The 25,936-nt window shown below is 41.3% G+C and overlaps 1 protein-coding gene across 1 annotated transcript in view; it reads left to right on the forward strand.

Annotated features, from left to right (window-relative positions):
* The window catches only part of VWA3B (von Willebrand factor A domain containing 3B), a 208,277-nt gene that overhangs the window by 28,864 nt on the left and 153,477 nt on the right, over positions 1-25,936 (forward strand). Inside the window, exon 6 of the mRNA XM_021701230.1 lies at positions 2,830-2,945. Within this exon, the coding sequence (XP_021556905.1) occupies positions 2,830-2,945 (116 nt within the window). The remainder of the gene's footprint in view (positions 1-2,829; positions 2,946-25,936) is intronic.

Below are 25,936 nucleotides of genomic sequence, written 5' to 3' on the forward strand. Positions count from 1 at the left end.
GAGAGAGAGAGAGAGAGAGAGAGAGAGAGAGAGAGAGAGAGAGAGAGAGAGAGAGAGAAAGCACAAACATGCCTGTAAGTTCTCTGGTATATCTTCTTAAAAAGATACTAATCCCGGGGTGCCTGGGTAGCTCAGTTGGTTAAGCGTCTGACTCTTGATTTCTGCTCAGGTCATGATCTTAGGGTGGAGAGATCAAGCTGCCCCATGGGGCTCTGCGCTCAGCAAGGAGTCTGCTTGACTGCTTGAGATTCTCTCCCTCTCTCTCTGCCCATCTCTTTGCTTGTGCACATGCTCTTTCTCTCTCTCTAAAATAAATCTAAAAAAAAAAAGTACTAATTCTGTTGGATCAGGGCCCTAGCCTTATGACCTCGTTTAACCTTAATTACCTCCTAAAGGCTCTATCTCCAAATACGGTCAAATATGGTTACATTGGGGGGTTAAGGCTTCAACATATGAATTTGGGGGGTGGGGGCCACAATACAGTCTATAGCAGGAACTGTGAGTAGCAAACTATATTTTCAGTGGCAGTTATACTGATCTGGTGGCCTCATCATAGCTGAAAAATAACTGAATCTACATTTTAAAAACATACCCATCCCCTTGTCTGTGTGGATAGGTTTAGGTCCCTTGTGGAGAGAGATCAGCTACTTATGCGTTTATAAGGAGAATGACTGAGTTCTTGCCTCAGTTAGCCTGTCTGAAATGGGTACAATTACTGCCCTTGAGCATGTGTTCCCAAATTTGATTGCTCATCACATTTGCCTGGGGAGCTTGTTAATAATTCAGAGGTCCAGGGCTTCACCTTACAGCCTGATTCTACATAATAGAGGGGATCCTGGGAACAGGAATTTAATCACTCACTTTGCATAAGAGCTGCCTAGGGAGTTTGATTAAAATGCAGATATCTTGGCCACAGCCCCAGAGATCCTGATTTTTGGGTGCTAGGGGAGGGCCAAGAATACTCATACTTAACAGGATCCCTGGTGATTCTGAAGACCACTGCTCTGGCTACCATTAAAACTTTGAAATCTTTTAACATTAGGTGTTTGGCTTCAATTCTGGGTTCCTAAATCCCCCCAAATACAGGGGGGCTCACTGTCCTACTTTTGCTAGTGGAGAGAGTAAAAGGCAACTGGCAGGACTCCCTGTCTTGCTGGTCCTCTGCTTGATTCACGTGGAGCACTTTCTCTGGGCAGGTGAGAGGTTAGGGAGTAATTTAAAATGGGAGAAGCTGCAGTTCAGCTCCTGATTTTTAGGCCATGTACCATCGAGTGTGAGTTTTCCCGGAGAGGACGATTTGTAGACATGCTTTTCTGTCCCTGCTCTGGCCCTTGCAAGTGAGCCCAACCCACAACCGGTGCGGCTCCTGCCTGCTCCACCCCTGCCAGATCCCCAAGTCTCTTGGTTGGCCTCCGCACACCCTTGGCTGGTGAGCCTCAGCTGAAGTGCAGTCATTATGGAACTCTAAAGGGCGTGCCCTGAGCTCAGCTTGCAGGGAGGCTGGATTCTTGGTTCCCCCGTGCCTGAGTCTGTGTCTGAACAGAGCCACCAACCTGCAAAGCATGTTTTGCTTTCTGCATAAATGAGGTTGTGTTAGCCAGAGGGAGTGTCTGCCCTGTTCTCTTTTCTAATCTGGAGAATAGATCAGAGAGTAGAAAGTCCTGGGCACCAAAGGCCTTGGGACTCAGGGTGTGGGACCTGGCAGGACAAACCTCAGCCATCCCCCCTCTGCTTTGTAAGGAGATCACAGGTCTGCTCTGGTGGAAGCACCTGTGGGAGGCAGGCATGGCCAGGTTAAGGGTCCATTGGCCCCAAGAGGGCTGTTGGGACAAGGCTGGCTTGTGGATTGCCATTGTCATTGTTTTAGTCTCACCTGAAACCCTCTAGAAATAGGACCCAGGCTTTCCATGGCCCAGGTAAAGCCCCCACACCTCTCCTACCATCTGTGCATCCATCTGTCCATCCCAACCCCTGCTTCAGGATTTTCTTCGTGCTGAGAAACAGGCAAAGGTGGAACTCTTAAGGGGTCAGAAGAGCATTACCCAGAGATGATCTGTTAATCTGAAAGAAATTTCCTGCTATCATTGACTTTTTGGATTCCAGATTGTCAAGGGTGTGCTTAGCCCCTCATTTTGTAGACCACACCAGTGCTTCTTGAATCCCCCAGGGATCTTGTTCAAGTGCTTATTCTGACTCAGCAGCTCCAGGTAGGGCCCAGGAATGTGCATTCCTAAGCAGCTCCCAGGTGCTGCTGCTGCCCCTCGGATCACATTTTGAGGAGTCAGGCCCTAAAAACTTGTCCACACAAGAATTCTTTTCATTAGGGTTTCCGCTTAGTTTCTGGGGAAGTGCATATTTGCCAAGTTAAAGTTGACAGAAGCCCGTCGGCAATTGGCAGATGAGCCAATGGTGCCTGTTGTCACCAGCTTTCAACACTGAACCCACAGGGCCGTGGGCACTGTTGAGGCCTCATTAGACTGTTGGCTTGTCAACACTCTGTTGACATGATTGAACCCTGGGAACAGAAGGATAAATATAAAGCAGAGGGTATCATTTTTCCAGGGTCAATACATACCATTTAGTTGGGTTAATTACCCTCTAAGAGAAGAGAAGAGTCATGCGTTAAAATCCCAACAACATTCACAGTTCGCTCTTCTGTTTTGCCTCCCTGTCTTTTGTTTTGGCAGAACTGACCAGGTACAGGGAATAGCCGTGAAACATCTAAGATGCTCGGCACCACAGCAGAGCAAATTCACGGTCTTGGGAGAATGAGTAGACATGCACAAATAGCACTACTAGCCTAATGTTGCAAATCTCTTGCTGTTTCAGATTCCATGCATTTGCGGAGAGAACAGAGTGTGTGGAGTTTCCCCCACTTGCCGTAAAGGATGGTGACAGTGTAATTACTTGGAATTTAAGGAAACTGAAAGGAAAACGCCCTCCAGGTACCTGGGATCCAAAAAACACACAACAACACAGTGTGATTTTCTGTAACTTTAGGAAATAAAGCACTAGGTAGGGACTAATGGAATCTTTTTCATTATTTATATGGTCCAGGGGCAGTTCATGATATTACTGCTGAATCTGTCAGCCTGCAACAGGCATAAGTTTATTACCACCCAGGGAAGTGGCCTAAGTTATGTGCGTTGAACGAACTTGAGAACCTTCTGGAGATGTGGCCCGAATGTTTCAGTGCTGGACTCAGTTCCTGGGAAGGCAGAACTGCTCTGCTGCCCAGGTTAGCAGATGCTGTAGCCAGGATGCCAACACATCTTGTGGGTTTTCTGCTGTCCCACCCGTCAGTGACGGCAGACAGCGGATTGACCTGCCTCTTGGGAGGGCCAGAGCCCCGGCCCCACAGGAACCTCTGTGGAGGCAGAGTGAACTTCCCCTTTTTATCAGAGAGTATGATCAGAGAGTTTCACAGGCATAGAAAATGAGGTCACCAAATCAGTGAGGAGTAGGTTCAGAAAAAACAGTGCTGGAAGGTTACTCAGAAAACCAAGAGGTGGGAGTTTCTTTGGGGCTGATGAAATTGCAAAGTGCCAAAGATACCGAGTGAACCCTGCTGAGGAAAGCAGGGAAGGAAGCTCGTGTTCGAGTGTGAGATGCTGCGGTGTGACCCAGCTAGAGGTCTGAGAGAGCCCATCCCGACCTCCACCCTCCTACTCATTTTGTTATTGACAGAGACCTCTAGCTTCAGTGTAAGGCAAGAACTACTCTTTGCGAGAAGCGAAGAAGCTACAGGATACATCTGCTTAACAGGTTCCTCTGTTCACATGATGGTGCTACAGAGGCTCCCGGGAGAAGAGCATGGGGCCTGAGGAGGAGGCAGTTGCATTAAGGGGCTAGGGGGTCAGGAGACCAAGGCAGGAGTTTGAGTCACAAAGCCTGTCCCTGATAACACACTTTGTGGATTCAGATTCTTAGTGCCCCCAAACGAGCAGGGGAGAGGTTCTGCTAGAGCTCTTCAGTGGCACTGCTCTAGGTAGCTTATGCCTTTGTTCTGATGGCGAAGTGGCTATCTCCAGAGAATTTGAAAAAATGTCAATTGTTAAGCAAGGTTAATAACGCTAATCTAACAAAAAAGAATTAATTCAGGATGTATGCCATGCCTAGTAAAAGTAATGTACGAGATTAAGCCTAGTGGTCAATGTTTGAATCAGGGTAAAGAGTGTGAGGTGTCACCTGTTTCCCAAAGCATGCCAGTTTCTGTAAAGGGGTTCAGTTTTGGCTTATGTGTTCCTTGGCAACTTAGTTATAGAGGGAAACCGATCTGGCTGCATAGCTTACATTTTCAGCATCTACCATCTTCCCCAACCCTGTGACTCATACAAATTAAATTATAGTTTAAACCATTTTCTTAGTCTGAAGTGCTCAGAGCATGGCCTGCTGTTCTAATGCCATTTCAGTGATCCCACGTTCTGAATTTGAGGAGAGAGCCCAGATCCTAAATACACGATCTTGTCTCCTCTATCAATCATGGTGTCCCAGAAATGCCAACATTGCATTTCTCCCACTCAAAAACTGCCCAGAAATCCTTGACAGACTATTCTGGTTTGGAAAATGTGTGGTTTCCAACCCAACCCGAGGCCTCAGAGGCAGATGATCAGTCCTTCCTGCTCAGGTCCCGTTCCCCATTTTCCACCCTTGGGGTCAAGCATTTGCCAGTATGAGTTTGCTCGGGCCCCTCTCTGGGCTGGGGAGGGAGGACCCCCCCTCAGGAACACCTGCTCAGGAGTTCTTGGTGCCTCCTGTTGCATGGAAAGGAGAGACTGAATGGTTGGAGGGACACTGCTCAGAGAACTGACCTGGCAACTGGAAGAGATTTCTTGCTTTTCCTGCTATTACTGACTTTCTAGACTCCAGATAATTGGCTTTCAGAGTATGACTTCCCATTACCCCGTGCACTACCCCAATATGGAAAAACTCTAGTCAAGACAAATAATCGTTTTAAAAACTGTAGTAAAATGTACATAAAGTAAAATATACCATCTTAACTGTTTTTGAGTGTATAGTTCAGTAGAGCTAAATACATTCACATTGCTGTGCACCCAATCTCCAGAACTCTTCTCATCTGCAAAACTGAAACTCTGTACCCATTAAAACAACAAACCCCCATTCTCACCTCCCCCAGTTCGTGGCATCTACCATTCTACTTCCTGTCTCTGAAATGGACTATTTTAAATATCTCATAGAAGTCATTTTGTGTCTGGCTTATTTTACTTAGCATATGTCCTCCAGGTTCATCCATGTTGTAGCGTGTGTCAGAATTTCCTTCCTTTTGAAGACTGAATAATACTCTCTTGTATGTATAGACCATGTTTTGTTTGTCCATTTATCCATCAGTGGACACTGGGTTGCTTCCTCCTTTTGGCTGTTGTGCGTGGTGCCTCTGTGAACATGCGTGTACAAATATCTCTTTGAGACTGTGCTTTCTGCTCTTGGAATATATACCCTAAAGTGGAATATCTGGATCATATATGGTAATTCTATTTTTAATTTTTGAGGAATCTCCATTTTGTTTTCCACAGTGGCTGCTCTGTTTTATGTCCCCACTGACAGTGCACAGTTTCTCCACATCATCTCCAACATCTGTTGTTTTCTGTTTTTTTTTAGTTTGTTATCTTTTTGGTTTTGGTTAGTTGCCATCCTCATGGGTGTCTGGTGGTATCTTATTGTGGTTTTGATTTGCATTTTCCTAATGATTAGTGATTTTGAGCATCTTTTCATGTGTTTGTTTAAATAATATTACAGTGCAGTGTTTTAAAAGTTCAAAATTAATGCCAAAAAACCCATGGTGATCAAAAATGTCACAATTTTAAATAAAGACAAGCTCCAGCAAAGATGATGTGTTAAGTCGTATGGGAGCCTGAGGTAAAGGGAAAAAATGTATGCCTCTGGACACATGTTTTAATTTGTTATTTTTAATGATTGTTTCTGGGTTATTAAAAGTGGTTGAAAATATCAAAGAATTGAAACATAGGTATGTTGAAATGACATTATTTTAAATTTAAATATTTGGGGAGTGCATTCATAGCTCTTGCTAAAGTTTTATATTGATCAAGCACGGTAGTGCTTGCTCGGTCCTGCCCCATGTTGTAACCTCACTTTTGCATAGGGCCCCTACTTTCTAGCCCTGTCTAAATGTTTGCTGCCTCCTTAGAACAACACGTGTTCACTCTCAGTTGAACCCTCAAAGATGTCTCTCCCACTGCCTTTGCTTGGGTTTTTCTGTCCCCTCTGCATATTGCCTTTCTGAGGACTCCTTCCTGACGCTCCTCTCCCTTCTCTTCTCTCGGGCTGCTTATAAGGCATCTGCTTGTGGCCTATAAGTCACCGACAGGACAGCATCTTTTAGTGGTGGTTTGGGAAGGGTCCAGAAACCAGGGGAGGCAGGAATCTCTCTTCACATACTCTGGTATGTAAGATAGATCAGTTAAAAATTTCATAATCTTTTTTGCACTACCTCATTCCCATTTTCTCACACATTAGGGGGAATTGTGCAGACTGTTTTTCGCCTGCTGTGGACATCCCCTGAACCCAGCAAGCACAGAGTAATGACAAAGGGAAAGTGTGTGTGCGTGTGCATGTGTGTTGTGTGTGTGTGTGTAGGGTGCAATAGTGATATTGCAAAGGTCATGACATGATCTCAGCCATCCACATTTCCTGAAGCAAAATCTCCACGTTTTAAGAAAGGAATGGTTTGTCACCTACAAGAGGGTGGGGCCAGGTCACTGGCTGGCATTGGGCTTGCAGGACATTGGTAGCATTGGGCTGGCTGGGTCATAACCCTAGGCTCCTAGGAGTTGGGTGTGGGAACCTGACCCCTGGGTGGACTTCTTACCTTTCACTTCTGGGGATGACTTCCTGCCTTAGAGATTCCGCTTCCTCCCAGCCCAGGCTCCATCCCATCTATGTATGCTCCGTCACCCTTGGATGGGCTTTCCTCATTGTAGAGAACAGGATCTTTGGTTTAGATTTAGGAATTGCAGGAGATTTAATCTGGCAGGTGATGCCTACCCGAAGCTGTAGTTCTGTGCTTTCCGTCCTCACAGCCATCCTTCCCCTTGGCTTTCTGCCCAGAGTTGGCTGGGTCCCTGCTCATGTTTATATTCGTGGGGCATAGATCACTCTCCTCTTCCGTGTTTCTCTCCATGTAGGTGTCCTTGCCTCGTTCTCTCTTTGTTGTGGGCTTGACTAACTGCTGGAGAGGAGAAGGGGTACCAACAGAGCCTAATTACTGTGGGACCGGAGTGATGCTACCTTCTTGAGCTCTTCTGAGCCACCCAGCCCCCTGCAGCTTGACTTCCCTCTCAGTTAATGAGGATGGGTTCTCTTCATGGTCTTTGTATATCATGAAATATTCATCTCATCCATAAGCAAAATAAAACGAGGCATTTGAGCTTCCCTGAACTCTCAGCTTTTTTTTTTTTGAGAAAAGATTCCTCTCCAGAACTGGACAATACTTTCACTGTTCTTGCCCGAGCCAGGCTTTACCTTCCCCCACATTCTCCTGGCAGGTGTCCCAGGCCACCTCTTTGATGAGAGGTTAAGGTGTGAGTCAGATAGGCAGGTAGCAGGGTTTCCTTGTGTTGGTGGCTGGGTCTTAAGGAATCTGTGGACTTGAGCTTCCTAATCCTCTAAACATGGCAGCCTACACTTGACCACAGTGACAGGCTTCATTTGCCCTGGCTGGTAGGGCTTCAGCTGGTGCTGCTGAAATAGTTCTTCCTTCTTCAAAATTATCTTCCACATCCCTGTTTCTGGGCATTCTCAGGGAGTCAGGGAAACTAATAAGTCTAAGCAAACCCCAAGTGGCCTTTCTGCTGATTGCTTTGTATCTGACTACGACTTAAAAGTATTCTGTGGTATTCTTTGAAACTTAGTCTTATCTTAGGTCACTGGTATTCCCCACATCTGTAGTGAGGCCACACCTTCTCTGCACATCCGTTTCCAATAGTTACAACCATTGACTAGATGTGAATTGACTTGGGTGTAATGCTTGTGTGGGGGACACTGTGCACTTAAGTGAGACCTCTAATGTCAGATATGAATGTCTGGTCACAAAAGCAAGGTTGGTCATATTCTTTGATTTCTCGAATTCAGTTTAATTTTTGATTCCAGGGCCCTTCTATCCTAGTAGACTGGCAGGAAATTAACATCAGTTTATCTCAGAGTTCTCCTCCTGAGCTTTCCCCAAGGTTTGTAGGTCCTAGGCAGTGCTATGAAACCCTTCAGGTGGGGCTCTAGACATTGGACATCTGTTCCCCCAGATTGCTCCATAAATACTCATCATCCTTTTCTTATGGCCACTCCTGGTCAACCAGTTCTCTGCTGCTCCCATGCTGAGCTTGGGATGTGGGAGTGTTTTGTGGACCCCACCCTACCCTGCCCGATTCACCATGCACCTGCCTCCCAAGGTGCTGCAGAGATGTGGAGCCAGTTCCCATCTTCTCCTGGGACCCTCTCCTCTTCTCCCCCAAACTATAGGGAATCTCCTCATCTGGGACAATGCCTCTCTCCCTCCTGCTTCTTCAAAGCTACCTGCTCTGTAAATCCTAAGGCCTCTCTTAGAGGTTTAGGCTTCAAAAGAAAAAGCCAGAATGTCTTGCCGGCTACTTTGTCTTTCTGCCCTGCCTCCTTTGGGGCAGATTTGCAATGTGCCTGATATCTGCCTGAATATGGAGGGAGGGTGGGGAACAGAAAATACAAGGAGAACAGATGACTGTCACACAATATGATCCACTGACATACATAAATGTGACCTTCTATAAAGATGAAACTCTAACCCTAGGATGGCTTTTCTGTAGAGATGGAAACCACTGAGATAATATAACTGTTTACTTTTTTTTTTTATTTTGTAAAATAACACTTCAGGGATAGATGCTGGAGAATGGAAAATGGAGAGTTTGTGTGGTATTAAGTTGGTGGCACATGTAGGTCTAGAGTTTCTCCATCCAGTAAAGAAGCCACTGGCCACCTATGACTACTGAACACTTGAAATGTGTTGAGTCCAATTGATATGTGCTGTAAGTGTAAAATATATACTGGATTTCAGAGATTTAGTATGGAAAAAATATAAAATAACAGATAATTTTTATTTTTATTTTTTTAAGATTTTATTTATTTATTTGACAGAGAGAGACACAGCGAGAGAGGGAACACAAGCAGGGGGAGTGGGAGAGGGAGAAGCAGGCTTCCCGTGGGGCAGGGAGCCCGATGCGGGGCTCGATCCCAGGACCCCAGGATCATGACCTGAGCTGAAGGCAGACGCTTAACGACTGAGCCACCCAGGTGCCCAACAGATAATTTTTAATATAGATATGTTGAGATGATAATATGAATATATTGGGTGATAGCAAATGTGTTAATAAAGTTAAGTTCACTTATTTCTTTTTACTTTCTAAAATGTGGCTGCTAGAAAATGTGAAATTATGTATGTGGCTTGCATCATATGTCTGTTGCCTAGCACTGCTCTCGGCCACACTGGCTGGCCCTGTCACTTAAATAGCTGTGTAACTTTAGGCAAGGTATTTAACCTTTCTGCCTCCCGTTCCTCATCTACAAAATGGGAATAATAGATTGTTACTATTCTATTCTATTGTCTGTGTTAAATGATGAGGCAGAATAAGGCACTGCCCTATGTTCTAGGAACTCAAATGCAGTAGAATCAAGAGCCCTGGCTTTGGAGTCAGACCTGAGTATGGGTTTATCACTTAGCTGTGTGATCTTGGTTAAGGTACCTAACCAATCTGAGCTTTAGCTTTCTTATTGATGAATGAGGATAATGGTGTTTGCTTTGTGGGTTGTTAGGAATGCATATATGTGTGTGTGAATATGTGTTTATGTATGTATACGTATGTATGTGTACATTGTGTGGGTGTGTATGTACCACACACAGTGTTTTATTTTTTTGAAAAGATTTATTTAATTATTTGAGAGGAGCGGGGAGGGGAAGAGGGAGAGAGAGTCTCAAGCCAATTAAGCCAACTCTGTGCTGAGCATGGAGCCCAACGTGGGGCTCAATCTCACAATCCTGAGATCATGACCTGAGCCGAAATCAAGAGTCAGACACCCAACCAACTGAGCCACCCAGGTTACCTCCCACACAGTGTTTTATACAGCACCTGGTACATAGTTGATAGGTCATAGGTACATGATAGGTACATAGTTGATAGGTAAATAAATTATGGGTGCTGTTTTGCCTAACCGTCATTATCCTGTTGGTTAGCCTGCTGTTATTACCACTAGGTAAGCAACTTAAAGACTAAGTTTTTATTTTCTTCTGATATGCTTATTCTCGTGTTTGTTTTAGTTTTACTTCTAATATTAAATAGATTCATTTCTCACTTATAAGTCCATTTGCTTTGGTTTTCCAAGGCATCTCTTGTTTGGCTGAAGTTCTAATAGTTTCCTCAAGGAATAATCAATCACAAGAAAAATATTCCCAGGGTTTTCAAATGTTCTTTTCTATATCTTCATGCTTAAAGGACAGCTTGGCTGGACAGAAAGCTCTTGGCTCACTTTTTTCTCTTTGAGTGTCATATGGCTTTGTGCTCCAGTGTCTTCTCATGTTGTAGGCTGCTGAGGAGAGACCTGAAGCTAGCTTGATTTTTTTTCTTTTCTAAGTGACTTTATCTTTTGACTAGGTTGTGCAAATGATTGTTTTTATTCCCAGCTTTATTGAGCTTTAATTGACATATGACATTGTGTAAGTTTAAGGTATACAATATGATGATTTGATACACATGTATTCAAGTGATTATCATAGTAAGATTAGTTACACCTCTATCACTTTACGTAATTACCATTTCTTTTTTTTTTTGTGGTGAGAACATTTAAGATTTACTCTCTTACCAGCTTTCAAGTATATAATACAGTGTTGTTAACTTCAGTCACCATCTGCCCAGTCGATCCCCAGAACTTACTCATCTAATTACTGGACGTTTGTGCCTTTTGATCAACACCTCCCCATTTCCCCCAGCAAGCCGCTGGGAGCCACCATGCTACTGTCTGTTTCTATGAGTTTCCCTTTTGTTTGTTTGTTTGTTTGTTTGTTTCTTTTTTCCTTCCTTCTTTCTTTCCTTCCTTCCTTCCTTCCTTCCTTCCTTCCTTCCTTTCTTTCTTTCTCTCTCTCCCTCTCTCTCTTCCTTTCTCTCTCTTTCTTTCTCTCTCTTCCTTTCTCTCTCTCTCTTTTTTTCTCTCTCTTTCCTTCTTACTTTCTTTTTCTTTTTCTTTTTGCCTGATTGGTCTGGCTAAGATTTCCAATACTTTGTTGAATGGAAGTGGTAAGAGCAGGAGTTCTTGTCTTCTTCCTGATCTTGGTGGGAAAGCTTTCAACTTTTCATTGTTGTGTTTGATGCTAGCTGTGGGTTTATTGTATATGTCCTTTAATGTTAAGGTATGTTCCTGATATATCCAATTTGTTGAGAGTTCATTTCATGGCCATTTTTCATAGAAGGATTTTGAGTTTTGTCAAATGCTTTTTCTGCATCTATTGAGAGGATATATAAGTTTTTATCCTTTGTTCTATTAATGTGGTGTATCATATTGGTTTTCATGTATTGAACCATCCTTGCATCCCAGGGAAAAATCTTATTTGCTTGTGGTATATGATCTTCTTAATGTGCTATTGAATTTGGTTTGGTAGTATTTGTTGAGAATTTTTGCATTTGTATTCATCAGAGATATTGCCTTGTAGTTTTCTTTTCTTGTAGTGTCCTTATATGGCTTTGGTATTAGGGTAATGCTGGCCTTGTAAAATGAATTTTGGTGTGTTCCCTTCTCTTCAACTTTTTTGGAAGTGTTTAAAGAAGGGTTGGTATTAATTCTTTAATGTTTGGTAAAATTCACCAGTGAAACCATCTGGTCCTGGGCTTTTCTGGATTGAGAGATTTTTGATTACTGATTCTAGTCTTCTTACTTATTATTATTGGTCTCTTTTTGGATTTTCTATTTCTTGGTCTCTTTTTGGATTTTCTATTTCTTCATGATTCTGTTTCGGTAGGTTGTATGTTTCTAGGAATTTATCCGTTATCCAGTTTGTTGGTGTTCATATTAATCTCTTATAATCCTTTGTATTTCTGTTGTGTAACTTTTCTTTGTTTTGATTTTATTTATTGATTCTCTCTTTTTATCTTAGTTTAGCTAAAGGTTTGTCAATTTTGTTTATCATTTCAAAAAACCTGCTCTTCATTTTGTTGATCTTTTCTATTGTTTTCATGGTCTCCATTTCATTTAGTTTTGCTCTGATCTTTGTACTTTTGCTAAATTTGGGCTAAGTTCTTTTTCTAGTTACTTGAGGTGTAAATTTAGGTTGTTCATTTGTGATTTTTTTTATGTAGGTGTTATTGCTATCAGCTTCTCTCTTAGACTAGCTTTTGCTACACTCCATAGATTTTGATATGTATTTCCATTTTCATTTCTTTCAAGATATTTTTTTTTGGTATCCCTTTGACTTCTTTTTTGACCCTTTGGTTGTTCAGGAGTGTGTTGTTTAATTTCCACACATTTGTTAATTTTCTGGTTTTTCTCCCATTAGTAAGTTAGTGAGTCCTTACCTATCAATAATTATGTTAGGTCTATTTGGTCCAAGATATAGGTCAAGTCCAGTGTTCCCTTATTGATGTTCTGTCTGAGTGATCTATCCATTGCTGAATGCAGGGTATTGAAGTCCTGTTATTGCATTGTTGTCTGTTTCTTCCTTCAATTCTCTTAATAATATTTGCTTTAAATATTTAGGCACTCCAGTTGGGTGCATACATATTTACAATTGTGATATCCTTTCAATGAATCGATTCCTTTATCATTATATAATGACCTTCTCTGTCTCTTGTGACCAATTTTGATTAAAAGTCTATTTTATCTGATAGAAGTCTAGCCACTCCTGCTCTCTTTTGGTTACCATTTGCGTGGAATGTCTTTTCCCATCCCTTCACTTTCAACCTATATATGTCCTTAAAGCTAAAGTGAGTATAGACAGCATGTTGTTAGATTTTGTGTTTTTTTTTTTAAATAAATAAAAAAAAATCTATTCAGCCACTTTGTGTCTTTGATTGAATAATTTAGTCCTTTTGTGTTTAGCATAATTATTGATAGGCAAGGACTTACTATTGCTGTTGTTTTCTGTTTTTAAATGTCCTTTGTTCCTCTCTTACTGTCTTCCTTTGTGATTATTTGATTATCGACTTGATTATTTGATTTGATTATTATAAAGTGGTCCTTTATCTTTGTCTTTTGTGTAAGACATGTAAGTGTTACATGAGGTTTACATAAAACGTTTTGTATATACCACAGTCTATTTTAAGCTGATAACAAATTGCCTTCAATTGCACACAAAAACTCTACACTTTTACTTCTCCTCGCCCCACATTTTATGCTATTGATGTCATACTTTACATCTTTTTATATTGTGCATCTATGACAAATTACTGTAGTTATTTTTAATATTTAACTTTTATACTAGAGATAGAAGTCATTTATATACCACCATTACACTATTAGGGTATTATGAATTTAATTAAATATTTACCTTTACCAGTGAGTTTCATACTTTTATATGTTTTTGTATTGGTACTTAGTGTCCTTTCATTTCAACTTGAACTCCCTTTAGCATTTCTGCAAGGCAGGTCCAGTGGTGATGAATTTCCTTAGCTTTTGTTTGTCTAGGAATGTCTTTATTTCTCCGTAATTTCTGAAGGACAGTTTTCCTGGATATAGTATGCTTGGTTGGTGGTTTTTTGCTTCAGCACTTTGAATATATTATCCCACTTCCTCCTGGACTGCAAGGTTTCTGCAGAGAAATCTGCTAATAGCTTTATGGGGTTCCCTTGTATGTGATGAGTCATTTTTCTCTTGCGGCTTTCAAAATTCCCTCCTTGTCTTTGAGTTTCTACATGTTTATTGTAATATGCCTCAGAGTAATTTTCTTTGGGTTGATCTTGCCTGGGGTTCTTTGAGCTTTGTGTACCTGATGTCTGTGTCTCTCCCTAGATTTGGGAAGTTTTCAGCTATTATTTTTTAAAATCATTTTTCTTTCCCTTTCTCTTTTCCTTCTGGGCCTCCCATGGTGTGAATGTTTATTTGCTTGATGGTGTCCCATAATTCACATAGACTGTCTTCACTCTTTCTTACTCTTTTTTTCTTTTTGTTCCTCTAGCTGGTTAATATTAAATGATCTGTCTTTGAGTTTGATGATTCTTCTGCATGATCAAGTCTGTTGTTGAAGCTCTCTTGAATTTTCAGTTCTATTATTGTTCCTGTTTGGGGAATTCTGTTTTGGCTCTTTTTTTATGGGTTCTGTTTCTTTATTAAACTTTTCATTTTGTTCATGCATTATTTTCCCAATTTCATTTGGTTGTCTATGTCCTATGCATTTCATTGAATTTCTTTAAGATGACTATTTTGAATTCTTTGTCAGATAATTCATAGATCTCCACTTCCTTGGGGTTGGTTATTGGAATATTATTAGTTTCCTTTGGTGGTGTGATATTTGCCTGATTCTTCATGATCCATGTAGCCTTGCAATGGTATCTGTATTCACAGAAGCAGACACCTCTTCCAGTCATTATAGACTGACTGGTTTCCAAAGGTACAAACCTCTGTCTGTTCCCTGCCTGATGGAATTACCTCCAGAATCACAATCATGCTGGGCTAGAGCTAGTTATGAGATTGTTGCTGGGGCTACGGTGGGTTCCACAATTAGCAGGTGGATATGGATCCTGTCTGGTTCCTGGGTGAATGGAACTGTCTCCAGTACCTTGTTTAGTAGGGTGGCTCTGGGACAAGGATCCTCTTCAGGATCCACAATTGGGTCTTTGGACAATGCACCTATTACTAGGTGCATGGCAGGTGTGGCTCCCACCAGGTCTCTGGGAGGGCTGCTGCCTCATCACTGGATGAATCCCCAGATGGGCAGGACTAGCCCTAGATCATAGTGGAGGAGCTAGAGCCAAGTATAGGGCCCTTTCAGGATCTTCTGTGGTGAAGATGGGAGTGTCTTCTACTGGTTTTCTGGGCTGGCAGGTCTACCAGGCCTGCAGCTGTGATGTGGTTGGAGCCAGATACAGGGCTCTTCAGGATCTCTGGGGCACAGCTGGGAGTATCTCCTGCTGGGTCCCTGTGTCAGCATGACTGCTGTTGGGAGGGCCTGGAGCCTAGTATAGGGCTCTTTCAGACTAGAGTATCTCCTGCTGGGACTCTAGACTCTTAGGGCTGCTGGCCTACTGGCTACAAAGTGTGTGGAGCTGAGTATAGAGCCCTTTCTGGATCTCAGAGGGTCCAGCCACAAGTGTCTCCTGCCTGGTTCCTGTGTCGGCACACCTTCTTGCAGACTGCCACTGGAAGAGCACAGGGGCCTAGTATAGGAGATAGCCCTTTCAGGATCCCTGGGGGTGCAGACTGGAGTGTATCCTGCACAGTCCTTGTGCCAGCAAGACTATGCACCATGGCTGGGACGGGCTGGAGCCCAGTTATAGGGCTTTTTTTAGAATCTATTGACTGAGTTTGGTGGGTTTACCTCCAGGGGCTTCTGCACCATGGACAATAGGGACTAGAGCCAGTTCATGGGCTCCTTCAGGGTCCACAGTCAGGACCAAGGTCTGTATGTCTATTGCCTAATATTCTGCATGACTCCTGGGTCCCTTGGCATATGCATATGGTACTGATGACAGGACCAAAGCAAATGGGGCTGTAGCTGAGTCATCAGGGGTACAGAACTGTTTCTGTTTCTGTATCCAGGACCATGGTCAGCAAGTCAGCAACATTGGTGCTGGCCTGCCTTCTCAAAATGGTTCTTCTCAGTCTTGGACTGCACCAGGGTTTCACAGTCTCCTACCTGGAACCCAAATCTCCCATGTAGGTACTTTTGTCTGTGGATTGATGTGTAATTGTTGTTGGTGGGGATACGATTGAGGGACATCTTCCTCAGCCATTTTGCTCCAAAGTCCGTTAAGTCCTAGGATATATCTCAGTGTTGACTGCTGTAGTTGATATTCCCTGGTATTCTCCTTTACCTATGGAGATCTAAGATTTCTATTTCAGGCAAGTTTCCTCGAATTATATCTTTAATTATTTGTCTGTTCCATTGTTTTATTTATTATTATTTTAAAATATGAATTATTATTTTCAAATTTAAGGAAAACTTAGACATTGCTTCGTGGTATGTGACAGGTACTATTCCAGCCTTTTATCAAATTTTAAGTCACATTATAACAACTCTATGGAGAAGGTACTATTATCCTCTTCATTTTAGTGATGAAAAAACGGAGACAAAGTGGTTAAGAAGCTTCTCCAAATTCATATAGCAGACAGAACCAAGATTCAGACTCAGTTTATTCTCTTAACCTTTGCACCATGCTGGTTTTCTTCTTCAAGGGCTCATTTTATGTATAAAATAAGAAAGATTTCCATTGACTATCATACCTATCATTTTCCCTCTAATATTTTATTTTTAAATTTTATTTATTTAATCCCTCTGATATTTTAAAAATACTTTATTTCTGTTTGTGTTCACCTTCTCTGGTTTCTTACAATGAGTTCCATAGTATATTTTCTTCATTGAATTTCTACCAATTTCATCTTCTATGATTTGTTTGCCTCTTTCCTGAGTTTTCATATTTCATCTCTTCCTGTTTCTTGCCATCTTACTCTTGAGTTGTTGTATTTCTGCTTTGTTTTCTTCCTTCACGGAAATGATGGATTCATATATATATTTTAATTCATGGTGAAATATTGATCATAATTTTCATGTGTTCCTTGATAACATTTTTAGAGAACATTACTCATCTCTTGATAGTTTTGCTGCTTTTTTTTTTTTTTCTCACAGTATCCTTGTTTGGATGCTGTGTGCTAGCTTCCTTTTTATTATTCACCACTGAAGGGACATAAGATAGGTATCTGTAGGCAGGTGGTAAGGGAGGTAGTGTAGGGAGAGGTCTGTGCTTCGCACATCAAAGCCTGGCTTCTCTGCTGCCCAGAGAGAGAGAGAGGTTCCTATAAGTAAGTTTATTCTGGGTGACGCTTTGTGAAGCCTTACCTCTTTTGCCTTTCTAAACCAAATAGACAGACTTTTGCAACTAGCCCTTGCCATTGAGGTTCCAGTATCCATCGTTGCTCGTCCTTGGCTTTGGCTGGGCCCCCCACTTTCTAATACCTGCCCCAGCTCTCTGGACCATTCCAGGTGCACTTTCTCTGTGCTTTATTCTGCACAGCTTCTGCCCATCTCAGCTGCTCTGGATGTTATTTTTTTCTCCTAATTTGGCAGAAGAAGGCATATGTGTTTTCTTTTCTTTTCTTTTTTATTTTATTTATTTATTTATTTATTGTTTTAAAAGATTTTATTTATTTGACAGAGAGAGAGAGATAGCGAGAGCAGGAACACAAGCAGGGGGAGTCAGAGAGGGAGTAGCAGGCTTCCCGCCGAGCAGGGAGCCCCATGTGGGGCTCGATCCCAGGACCCTAGGATCGTGACCTGAGCCGAAGGCAGATGCTTAACGACTGAGCCACCCAGGTGCCCTCGTTTCTTTTTTAAAAAATATATATTTTTATTTATTTGACAGAGAGAGAGCACAAGCAGGGGGAGTGGCAGGCAGAGGGAGAGGGAGAAGCAGGCTCCCCGCTGAGCAGGGAGCCTGATGCAGGGCTTGATCCCAGGACTCTGGGATCATGACCTGAGCTGAAGGCAGATGCTTAACCGACTGAGCCATCCAGGGATCCCTATGTTTTCTTTTTTAGTTCTCATCCCCCCCCTACCCCCCCACAATAATTTCTAGGAAAAAGAAAAGATACTGAGTTATATAGTTCTCTTTATCCTGGAAGTAAAGACTGAGTCTGGAATGTTCAAAGATGTATTAAAGTGAATTAAACCAATGTGAAACCTGAAGTCTTCATCTTTCTTGTGGGGTGGATGGTATTTTTCACTTTTCATTGTCACCCATCTGTGTGTCATACATTATGTTGCCACTCACTGTATTTACATAAAATTAATGAAGTAGCATTTGAACACTTAGCCCATCTATTATCTAGTTCTCAAATTCCAAAATATCTTTCAATAGGTTGGCATAAAATTCTGGTGTTTTAAAGAGAATGTAATTTGTAAATTTTAAAAAATAACTTTTTTGGTCTTTTTTTCTTCCACTGTTTGTTAGAAACCATGATATATCACTTGTAATTATTGGATGAGAGTGATGAAGTGTACTAACCTGCTTAATGTTTAACTCTTATAACTTTAAAGGATTTTTTTCCTAAAGTGATTAAAGCTGGTGTGTGTGTGTGTTGTTAGGTGCATTATATACATTACCTCATTTAATCCTCACAACAATTATGTGAAGTGAGTGGTATTATTATTCCAATTTTTCAGAAGAGAAACAGCCTTGGGGTTTTTTTTGAGGTTACATGACTGGTAAGAGGCAGAGCAGGAGGTCTGAGCCTAGGCTGTCATAAGCACTCTACTGTTCTGCACTGTGCAAACATAGTGTAAACAATTTGGAAAATACAGAGAAGAAAGGAAAAGAAACATTGTTGCCACTCAAAGAATTTCACTGTTGAATATACTGGTGTATTTCCTTGCGGTCCTCTTAATTGTATACTTATAGAATGCATGGAGCACTGGGTGTTATGCACAAACAATGAATCATGGAACAATACATCTAAAACTAATGATGTAATGTATGGGGATTAACATAACATAATAAAAAAAAAACCTAGAAAAAAGAAAAAGAAAACTAGTGAAAGAAAAAAAAATGTATACTTAAAAAAATTTAAAGCATCACTATTATGTACCGCTTTGAATATTGCATTTTTCCTTAATATTATAGCAAGTATTTTTCTATGTTCTTAAAAAACTTCTGTAAGTGATATTAAAAGATACATAGTACAGTTGACCCTTGAATAGCACAGGGATTAGGAGCACCAACCCCCTGGGCAGTGAAAAATCCACATGTAACTTTTGACTCCCCTGAAACTTAACTACTAATAGCCTACTGTTGACCAGAGGCCTTACTGATAACAGTTGATTCACACGTTTATTTTTATGTTATATATGTATTTTATACTGTGTTCTTGTATAAAGTAAGCTAGAATAAAGAAAATGTTTTAAGAAAATCATAAGGAAGAGAAAATACATTTACAGTATTGTACTGTATCAAAAAAAATCTGTGTATAAGTGGACCCACATTGTTCAAGCCCATTTTGTTCAAGGGTCATCTGTACTTTATTAAAGTGGTATACTATAATTCTGTAAATCACTTCTTGTTGGACATTTGGGTAAGTTTGAATTTTTTTGCTATTAGAGATAATACAGCGTTTTTTCTGTGGTGTATTTCCCCCTGTATTTTAGACTCTTTTCGGGAATAGATTTGCAGGAATGAGAATACTGGATCAACATGTCTGAACATTTTGGGTTAATCTTTCACATGGACTTGCTTTCTAAAAACTTTTAAAATGATGTAACTCACATCAACAGTGTATGTGGAATCCCCATTTCACAGAACCTGAATTAGCATAAAAATAGTTACCTCATTTCTATCTGAATTTCTTTGATGAAGAAATTAATGTCATCAGTAGTGAATAGTAGTAGTGGAATTGGATATTTTTGTATTTAACTTCTTTTATGAATTGCCTGCTTGTCTTTTGCCCATTTATTTGCTGGGGGCTTGTGTTTCTTATCACTTCCTGTGAACTCTTTGTATATTGATGACATTAACTCATTAGTATTATTACTTATTGATAATTTATCCTACTTATTGTTTTCCTTTTCATTTTGGCAATCATTTATATGCACCTTAAGATTTACATAGCAAGTCCAGTCTGTAAATCGTATAGCTCCTTTGTGATTCCATCTCTTTTCCATTTGGTCCTTTTTGGCCTGAGTTGAAAATGAAAACAAAGATCTTTTTGTTCCCTCTAGGTTTGTTTTTGAGGTGTGGTGTAATGTAAGGATGTAAACGGGTTTTTCCTAAATAGCTAACAGCTGAATTCACCTTGTTCACTCATGAACCTTTACCTTTCTTCACTGATGTATGTGGCTTCCTTTGTAATATATTGTATTCCCAGGTGTAGGCTTGCTCCTGGCCCATCTACCCTGCTTCATTGCCCTTTCCTATTCTAGTCTTCCCTTTCTGGTGATGACCTTTTAACATTAATTTGTTTCTCGTTCTGCCCTGTATATTTACTGTAGGTGTGAAAAACGGATTTGCTATTATCCAAATAAATCTTCATTTCCTGTGTTGCTGGACTGAATCTTCTGAGGGGAGAGCGCATGTGTACTTGGTTTCTGTACTGTCTTATTCAGTGGAACACTTGTTTTCTCACAATATCCGCGGACATTTTAAGGTTATTTTTTGCTCCCAATATATTTTTCTTCCTTCCTTTCTCTTTTTTCTTTTCTCCACTCCTCCCCCTACACTGTTTATTAGTACAGTTTTGAGGAGGTCCAGTGGTACGATTTGAAAGCAAAACAAAAGATTGAGCTGTATCAGTGTTTTGCTTACTACAGCTTGTCAGTGTATTAAAGCCTTAAAAAAATTTGGAACAATAATGTGGCATTTTTACCCATTATCAAGTAGAGATGTAAAAGGCCGTAGTTATTCTCTAAAGTTTCCAAAGTCATTTAGAGTGCTCCGACTTAAACTAATAAGAGACTGGATAAACTAGATACATTGCTACAAATTCTGATTTCCTTTAATTTTGACATTTGATACTTGTTGGCAAGTAGATATTTATAGGAATCTGCATTTCTCATAATGGGTTTGATAAATAAATTGTAATCATATCTGCAAATTAAGTTAATTATGCATAAATTATTACCAGCTTTTAGGCTTTGTATTTTGGGATAATTCCTTACATCAGCCTCTTCCCTTAAGAAAGTAAAAACGTTGTAGGCTGAGAGCACTTTTGTCTTGTTTCTTGCAAAGACAACAATTGATATATTATGTATAGTCCTTTATTCTGTGCTTGCTTTGGGTTCTTGTATGTACATTAATTCCTTGGAAGAATTTCCCTCCACACTGAAATTTTTCCTGTTTATTTTTCTAGGACTATTCTTTTCAGGTGATGGAAAGCTTCTCCATTGTTTTGACAGAGGCTGCTTAGGATGGTACATTAAATATCACATGGCATTTTAAGTTGTTCTTACCTTACCTCCCAAGAGTTTAAGGCCCATCTTCTTTGACTGTCAAGAATATTTAGAGAGAGGACAGGAAGGGGACTAGGGTTCATGGCACCTACTACGTCAGCCCCGCTTGAGCACTTGTGCAGATGGTGGTGGCTGCCCACCTCAGGGATCAAGAGGAGATTGCCTCTAACCCTGATTCTGTGGCCAGGTGCTGTCTAAGATCTTTCCCCTAGATTTGTTTTATGGGAGAATTTTTATGGGAGGAGGCATATCCTTTTGTTCCCCTTGCCCTCTGCGATCCTCTGGTCGCCTGTACTGTGGTTTTCCCCACATTAGCCATACTTCCCCACATTCCCACATGAAAATTTTCCCCACATTAGCCACACTTCCCCACATTCCCACATGAAAATTCAGCTCCTTTATTTATTTCCTTCTACTACTCATCTCTCACACTCTTCATTAGGTATGACTTTTAATGCTACTGACCCTCTGGAGGTTGAGAAAAGACTGACACACATCCTCCCTGGCTTTTCCCTTCTGTCTCTCCTTTTGCCTTCTGAAGCCCCTCACCATTTCTTTTCAATCCTAATGATGTGTATCTTGTAGTTGGGGTTTTTTGAGCTTCTTGGACCTGCTGGTTTATAGTTTCCATCAAATTTGGAAAGATTTCAGTCATTATTTCTTGATCACCGGTCTATAGGTCAACTGCAGTTTGGTTAATCTAGGATGGACTTGTCCTTTTTAACTAGCACTATCCAGGATATATTCTTATTGTAGTGAATAGCATGAGCACAAGAGTCAAGCCAAACCATGCAGCCATGTTTAAGGGCCCTGCTCATGTCATGTCCACTAGCATTCCATTGGCCAAAGCCAATTACATGATTAAGTCCAATGTCAATGGGATGGAGAGGGAAGTAAATTTTTGCCGAACAGTAACGGAAGCTATCACAATCTTTTGTTGTTGTGTGGTTCATTTTTGGCTCTGGAAAACAGTGTCTGCTGGGAAGTGAATCAACTTTGGAATCCCATACCTGGATTCAAACCCTAGTTTTGCTACTAACTACTTGTGTAACCTTAGCAAGTTACTTAACCTTTCTAAACTATGTTCCCTCAGTTGTAAAAATGGTAATAATAGCATTTACCTCATGGCTTTTGGGAAAATTAAAACATGTAACACACATGGAAATGTTTAGTACAAAATTGGCATCCAATTAGTGCTAGTTTCCTTTTGGGATTCCAAGTGGGCTTTTATTGTAGACATTGGTTCTAGAAAGTAAAACAATCTGACAAGATACAAAAGCCTCTGTCATAAAGAATATTTTTATAATAGTCATGATACTATTTCATTCACAGTGATGAATGAGAATTGGAATTTGGATCCAGGAAGTGAATACTGTACTATTCAACTATGTCCTGATAGGAGGAAGGTCCATTTTCAAGGTTGATACTAGGGATTGGCCTCCTTCAGAAGCACCCATTCTGTGGGGCCTTTTCTGGACATGACTTTCTCCTACTTCCCTGCTGTCAGACTGGGCTCAGGGAGGAGCTCGAATGGTGCAAGAATAGTTGTAAATTGGATGTGGTAGTTTTCAATTCTCAGAAGCTTCACGTAGATTCTTCTGGATGGGGTCTGGGTTATTGCTCTTTGGGGAAGGTGCTGGTGCTTTCCAGAAACTGTATCTTTAAAGGGTACAGTCCTAATTCTGTGAGAAGCTGGCTACTCCTTAGGTTGTGAAAGCCCTGTGGGCCTAAAGTGAGGGGTCTATTTGGTGGTTTGAGGACTTTTAGGAGGAAAAAGGGCTTCTGATCTCTTGGGTTTGGAGCAGACCTCATCTTTTGTATTAGTTCTCTCTTCTGGTTTTACCCTTGAAAAATTTAATTAAACCGAAACTATAAATATGGAATAGGAAAATCATGTTAGAGAAAAATGTCCTCTTAAGGGCCTGGCATCAGCCTAAGAAAAGGAAAGAATTTTGGCATTTGATGTAGCTATCCTGGGCTCTGGACTGATTGGTGATGTGAACAATGGACTTATTTGATGTCAGGCTCTTCAGAATTGGAAATTCGAGGCACTCCTGTGGTAGAATAAGCATCCAGGCTGACAGCCATGGTCAGAGCTCTGAGCTCCCACTTCAAGCCAGAGGAGGAGGTGGAGGAGGAGGAAGAAGAAGAGGAGGAAGAGGAGGAGAAAGAGGAAGAGGGGGAGGCAAACGGCAGACACTCGGGGCACAGTTGTAACTTCAACATAGTTCCATACACACAACCAAAAGAGCTACCAGCTCAGGACCGTCTCATGGTTCCAGGAGGTCAGGGTTGGGCAGCACAACATCGTTCACTTATACCTGCACCCATGTCAGGCATCACTAATGGATTCATCATCGTCCTTCCCACTGAGCAGTACTGCCCTGGGCCCTCCACATTGCTCGCTGGCCAGCCCCTAATTGAGTAGAACTACAAACGGGGTTCACTGCACTTACCGCCATATTGGCTCTTGTCTCTAAGAGAAAGACTTTTCAAAGAATAAATAAAAAGGAATATCAGGTAATAGGAAAGGGTACTGTTTTTCTGAGAGTGTTTTTGTTTGGGTCTAGTATTCCTGGCAAAATGGTGTCAGAAAAGCTGCTCAGATCAGCTAGTTTTATTCTGAAGTCCAAAAATGGTGTAGCTGTAAAAATTTGGCTGATTCTCCCTTTGGAAACTGTACTTTTTGTGTGTGTTGGTGAAGATAAATGCATGAACTAAAACTAAATATTATGAAACCAAATTTTATTTACTTTAAGATATGTTCGGGCTGTTAGGCTTGGAGAGAAAAAAAATAACCAAGTTATGTTCTTGGAAGGCACTTCCGATCTTTAATTAGATATTTAAAGTTTACTGGCCCATCACTCAGGCTTGGCATTGCCTCTTTGTTTCTAATCTCTGATTTAATTTAGAAGCACTGATTATAACTTACTGACAGCAGGAGGCTCTCTCAGAGGTCTTCCTTCCCCCTAGAACTCAGTTTAATTCAGTGGATGGAGCTGCACTTCCAAAATTGTTGCCACATTACAGTTTTCAAGGCTGAGAGACTTTAATTATCTCCAGAGTCCTGCTCCTTCCCATAATGGTTTGCCTTGAATTTCTGTGAGTCAGGGCTCTGGTTAGTTAACAACCCTTTGTTCAACACCTTTTGTGTGTCTTTAGAGGCTCACTAGGGCTGAGGAGGAGATTCTGAAGGCATAAAAGACAAGGTTCCTATTCAGGGAACCTCAAACTCTTAGAATATCAATTATGCTTCTGCTTGATGATTTAAAAGTTGTTCCTTCCCATCATAATTCCAGGAGTCCAGTTTAGGATTTAAGAATTTCCCACCTCCACCCTCTTCTTCCCTACACCTGGGTATGTGTGAAGGTCTACTTCTCCTAACCAGAGAGTAAGACGCTTTCAGGGCAGGGAACCACTGTATTCCTTCCCCCATTCCGCATTTATATCCTGGGTTCCTTGTTATTCTCAGCTCCCAGTTGCAGTATAGCCTGTCCCCAGGATGCCTCCACTGCTCACTATCGTCCTTTCTTGGCATGGGGCAGTGGTGGGCTCAGCCCAGTTCTTTGGTCACCAACACAATCAATCTTTTAGAATCCCACTGAAATAATTGAGTGGGTCCAGACATCTTGCATCACCTAACAAAACATATGGCATAGAGAAATCCCTCAAGAATCTCTTAAGAATTAAAATGAATTACTAAATAAGAACTGGTGTCAATTTCTGATTACCTTTGAATAAACATGCCCTGATTTGAGGGCACATTTGCTTTTGAAAATCAGGCACTGTGCTGAGCTCTGGGGATCCAGTGATGAAAAAGGAAGTCCCTCTCCTCAGGAAGTTTATGCTTGGGAACAGCCTATTTGGAAGTGTCTGCCAGCTGTCAGGGATGTACCAGGGAGAGTGGTTATAAAAATGGATCAACATAGTTCTGTCTTCAAGGAAATCACAGTTGGGTAAGGGAGACAAACATGCAGATAGCACAAGTCCAACACTTGAGAGCTCTCAGAGCTACTAACCCCATGAGGCTGTGCCGTGGGTGACTGCCAATCCCAGCGCAAGCACATGCCAGCTAAGCCGGCAGGGGTGGGTTGCTGCTCATCAGAATCTCACAGGAGGCCCTGGCCTTGGAGATCAGCTCACCAACCATCATCACCTACACATCAGAATTACAGACTGGGTGCTTTCCCTCCCAGGAAGAGATGAGTCTATAAGCCCCTTGAAAGAAACTAAAAACAACCAACACCCTAACAGATGAGATTTGCTTACATAGATCTTGTGTTGTGATCATTTACGAGGGCACACAAGGACAGTGTTCCACTGTAGAAAGAGAATGGGCAACTTTGGAGACAGACCTGACTGCACTACTTATTAGTTGTGTGGCCTTGGGTAAGTTTCTTAATTTTTCTGAACCACACTTCGCTCATCTGTAAAATGGGGGTGATGATCCCTACTTATTCGTGATCATTGTGAGAGTAAATGAGGCAGTATGTTTAAGTGCCCAGCACAGTGGCTGCCACATAGTAGGCACGTAGTAAATTTTAGTTTTCCCCTCTTTCTCCCCCTTGATGCATCAGCCGGAAGCAGGCATTATAAAAGACATCTAATCTAAAATAAACAGCACTATTAGAAATAGTGGAATGTAATGAACCATATCAGTGAGAATGGCCTGGAATGGGTATCTAGAAGATGGTATGTCAGGGATTCTCCAGCACTTTGAAGGGGAAAAAGAACTTTGACTTCTTTGGGGAGAGCACTTCTTTAGGGCAGGAATAGGGACATCAGGGTATTAGAATATTG

Source organism: Neomonachus schauinslandi, chromosome 10 (genome assembly GCF_002201575.2).
Source record: "Neomonachus schauinslandi chromosome 10, ASM220157v2, whole genome shotgun sequence".
NCBI classification, from domain to species: domain Eukaryota; kingdom Metazoa; phylum Chordata; class Mammalia; order Carnivora; family Phocidae; genus Neomonachus; species Neomonachus schauinslandi.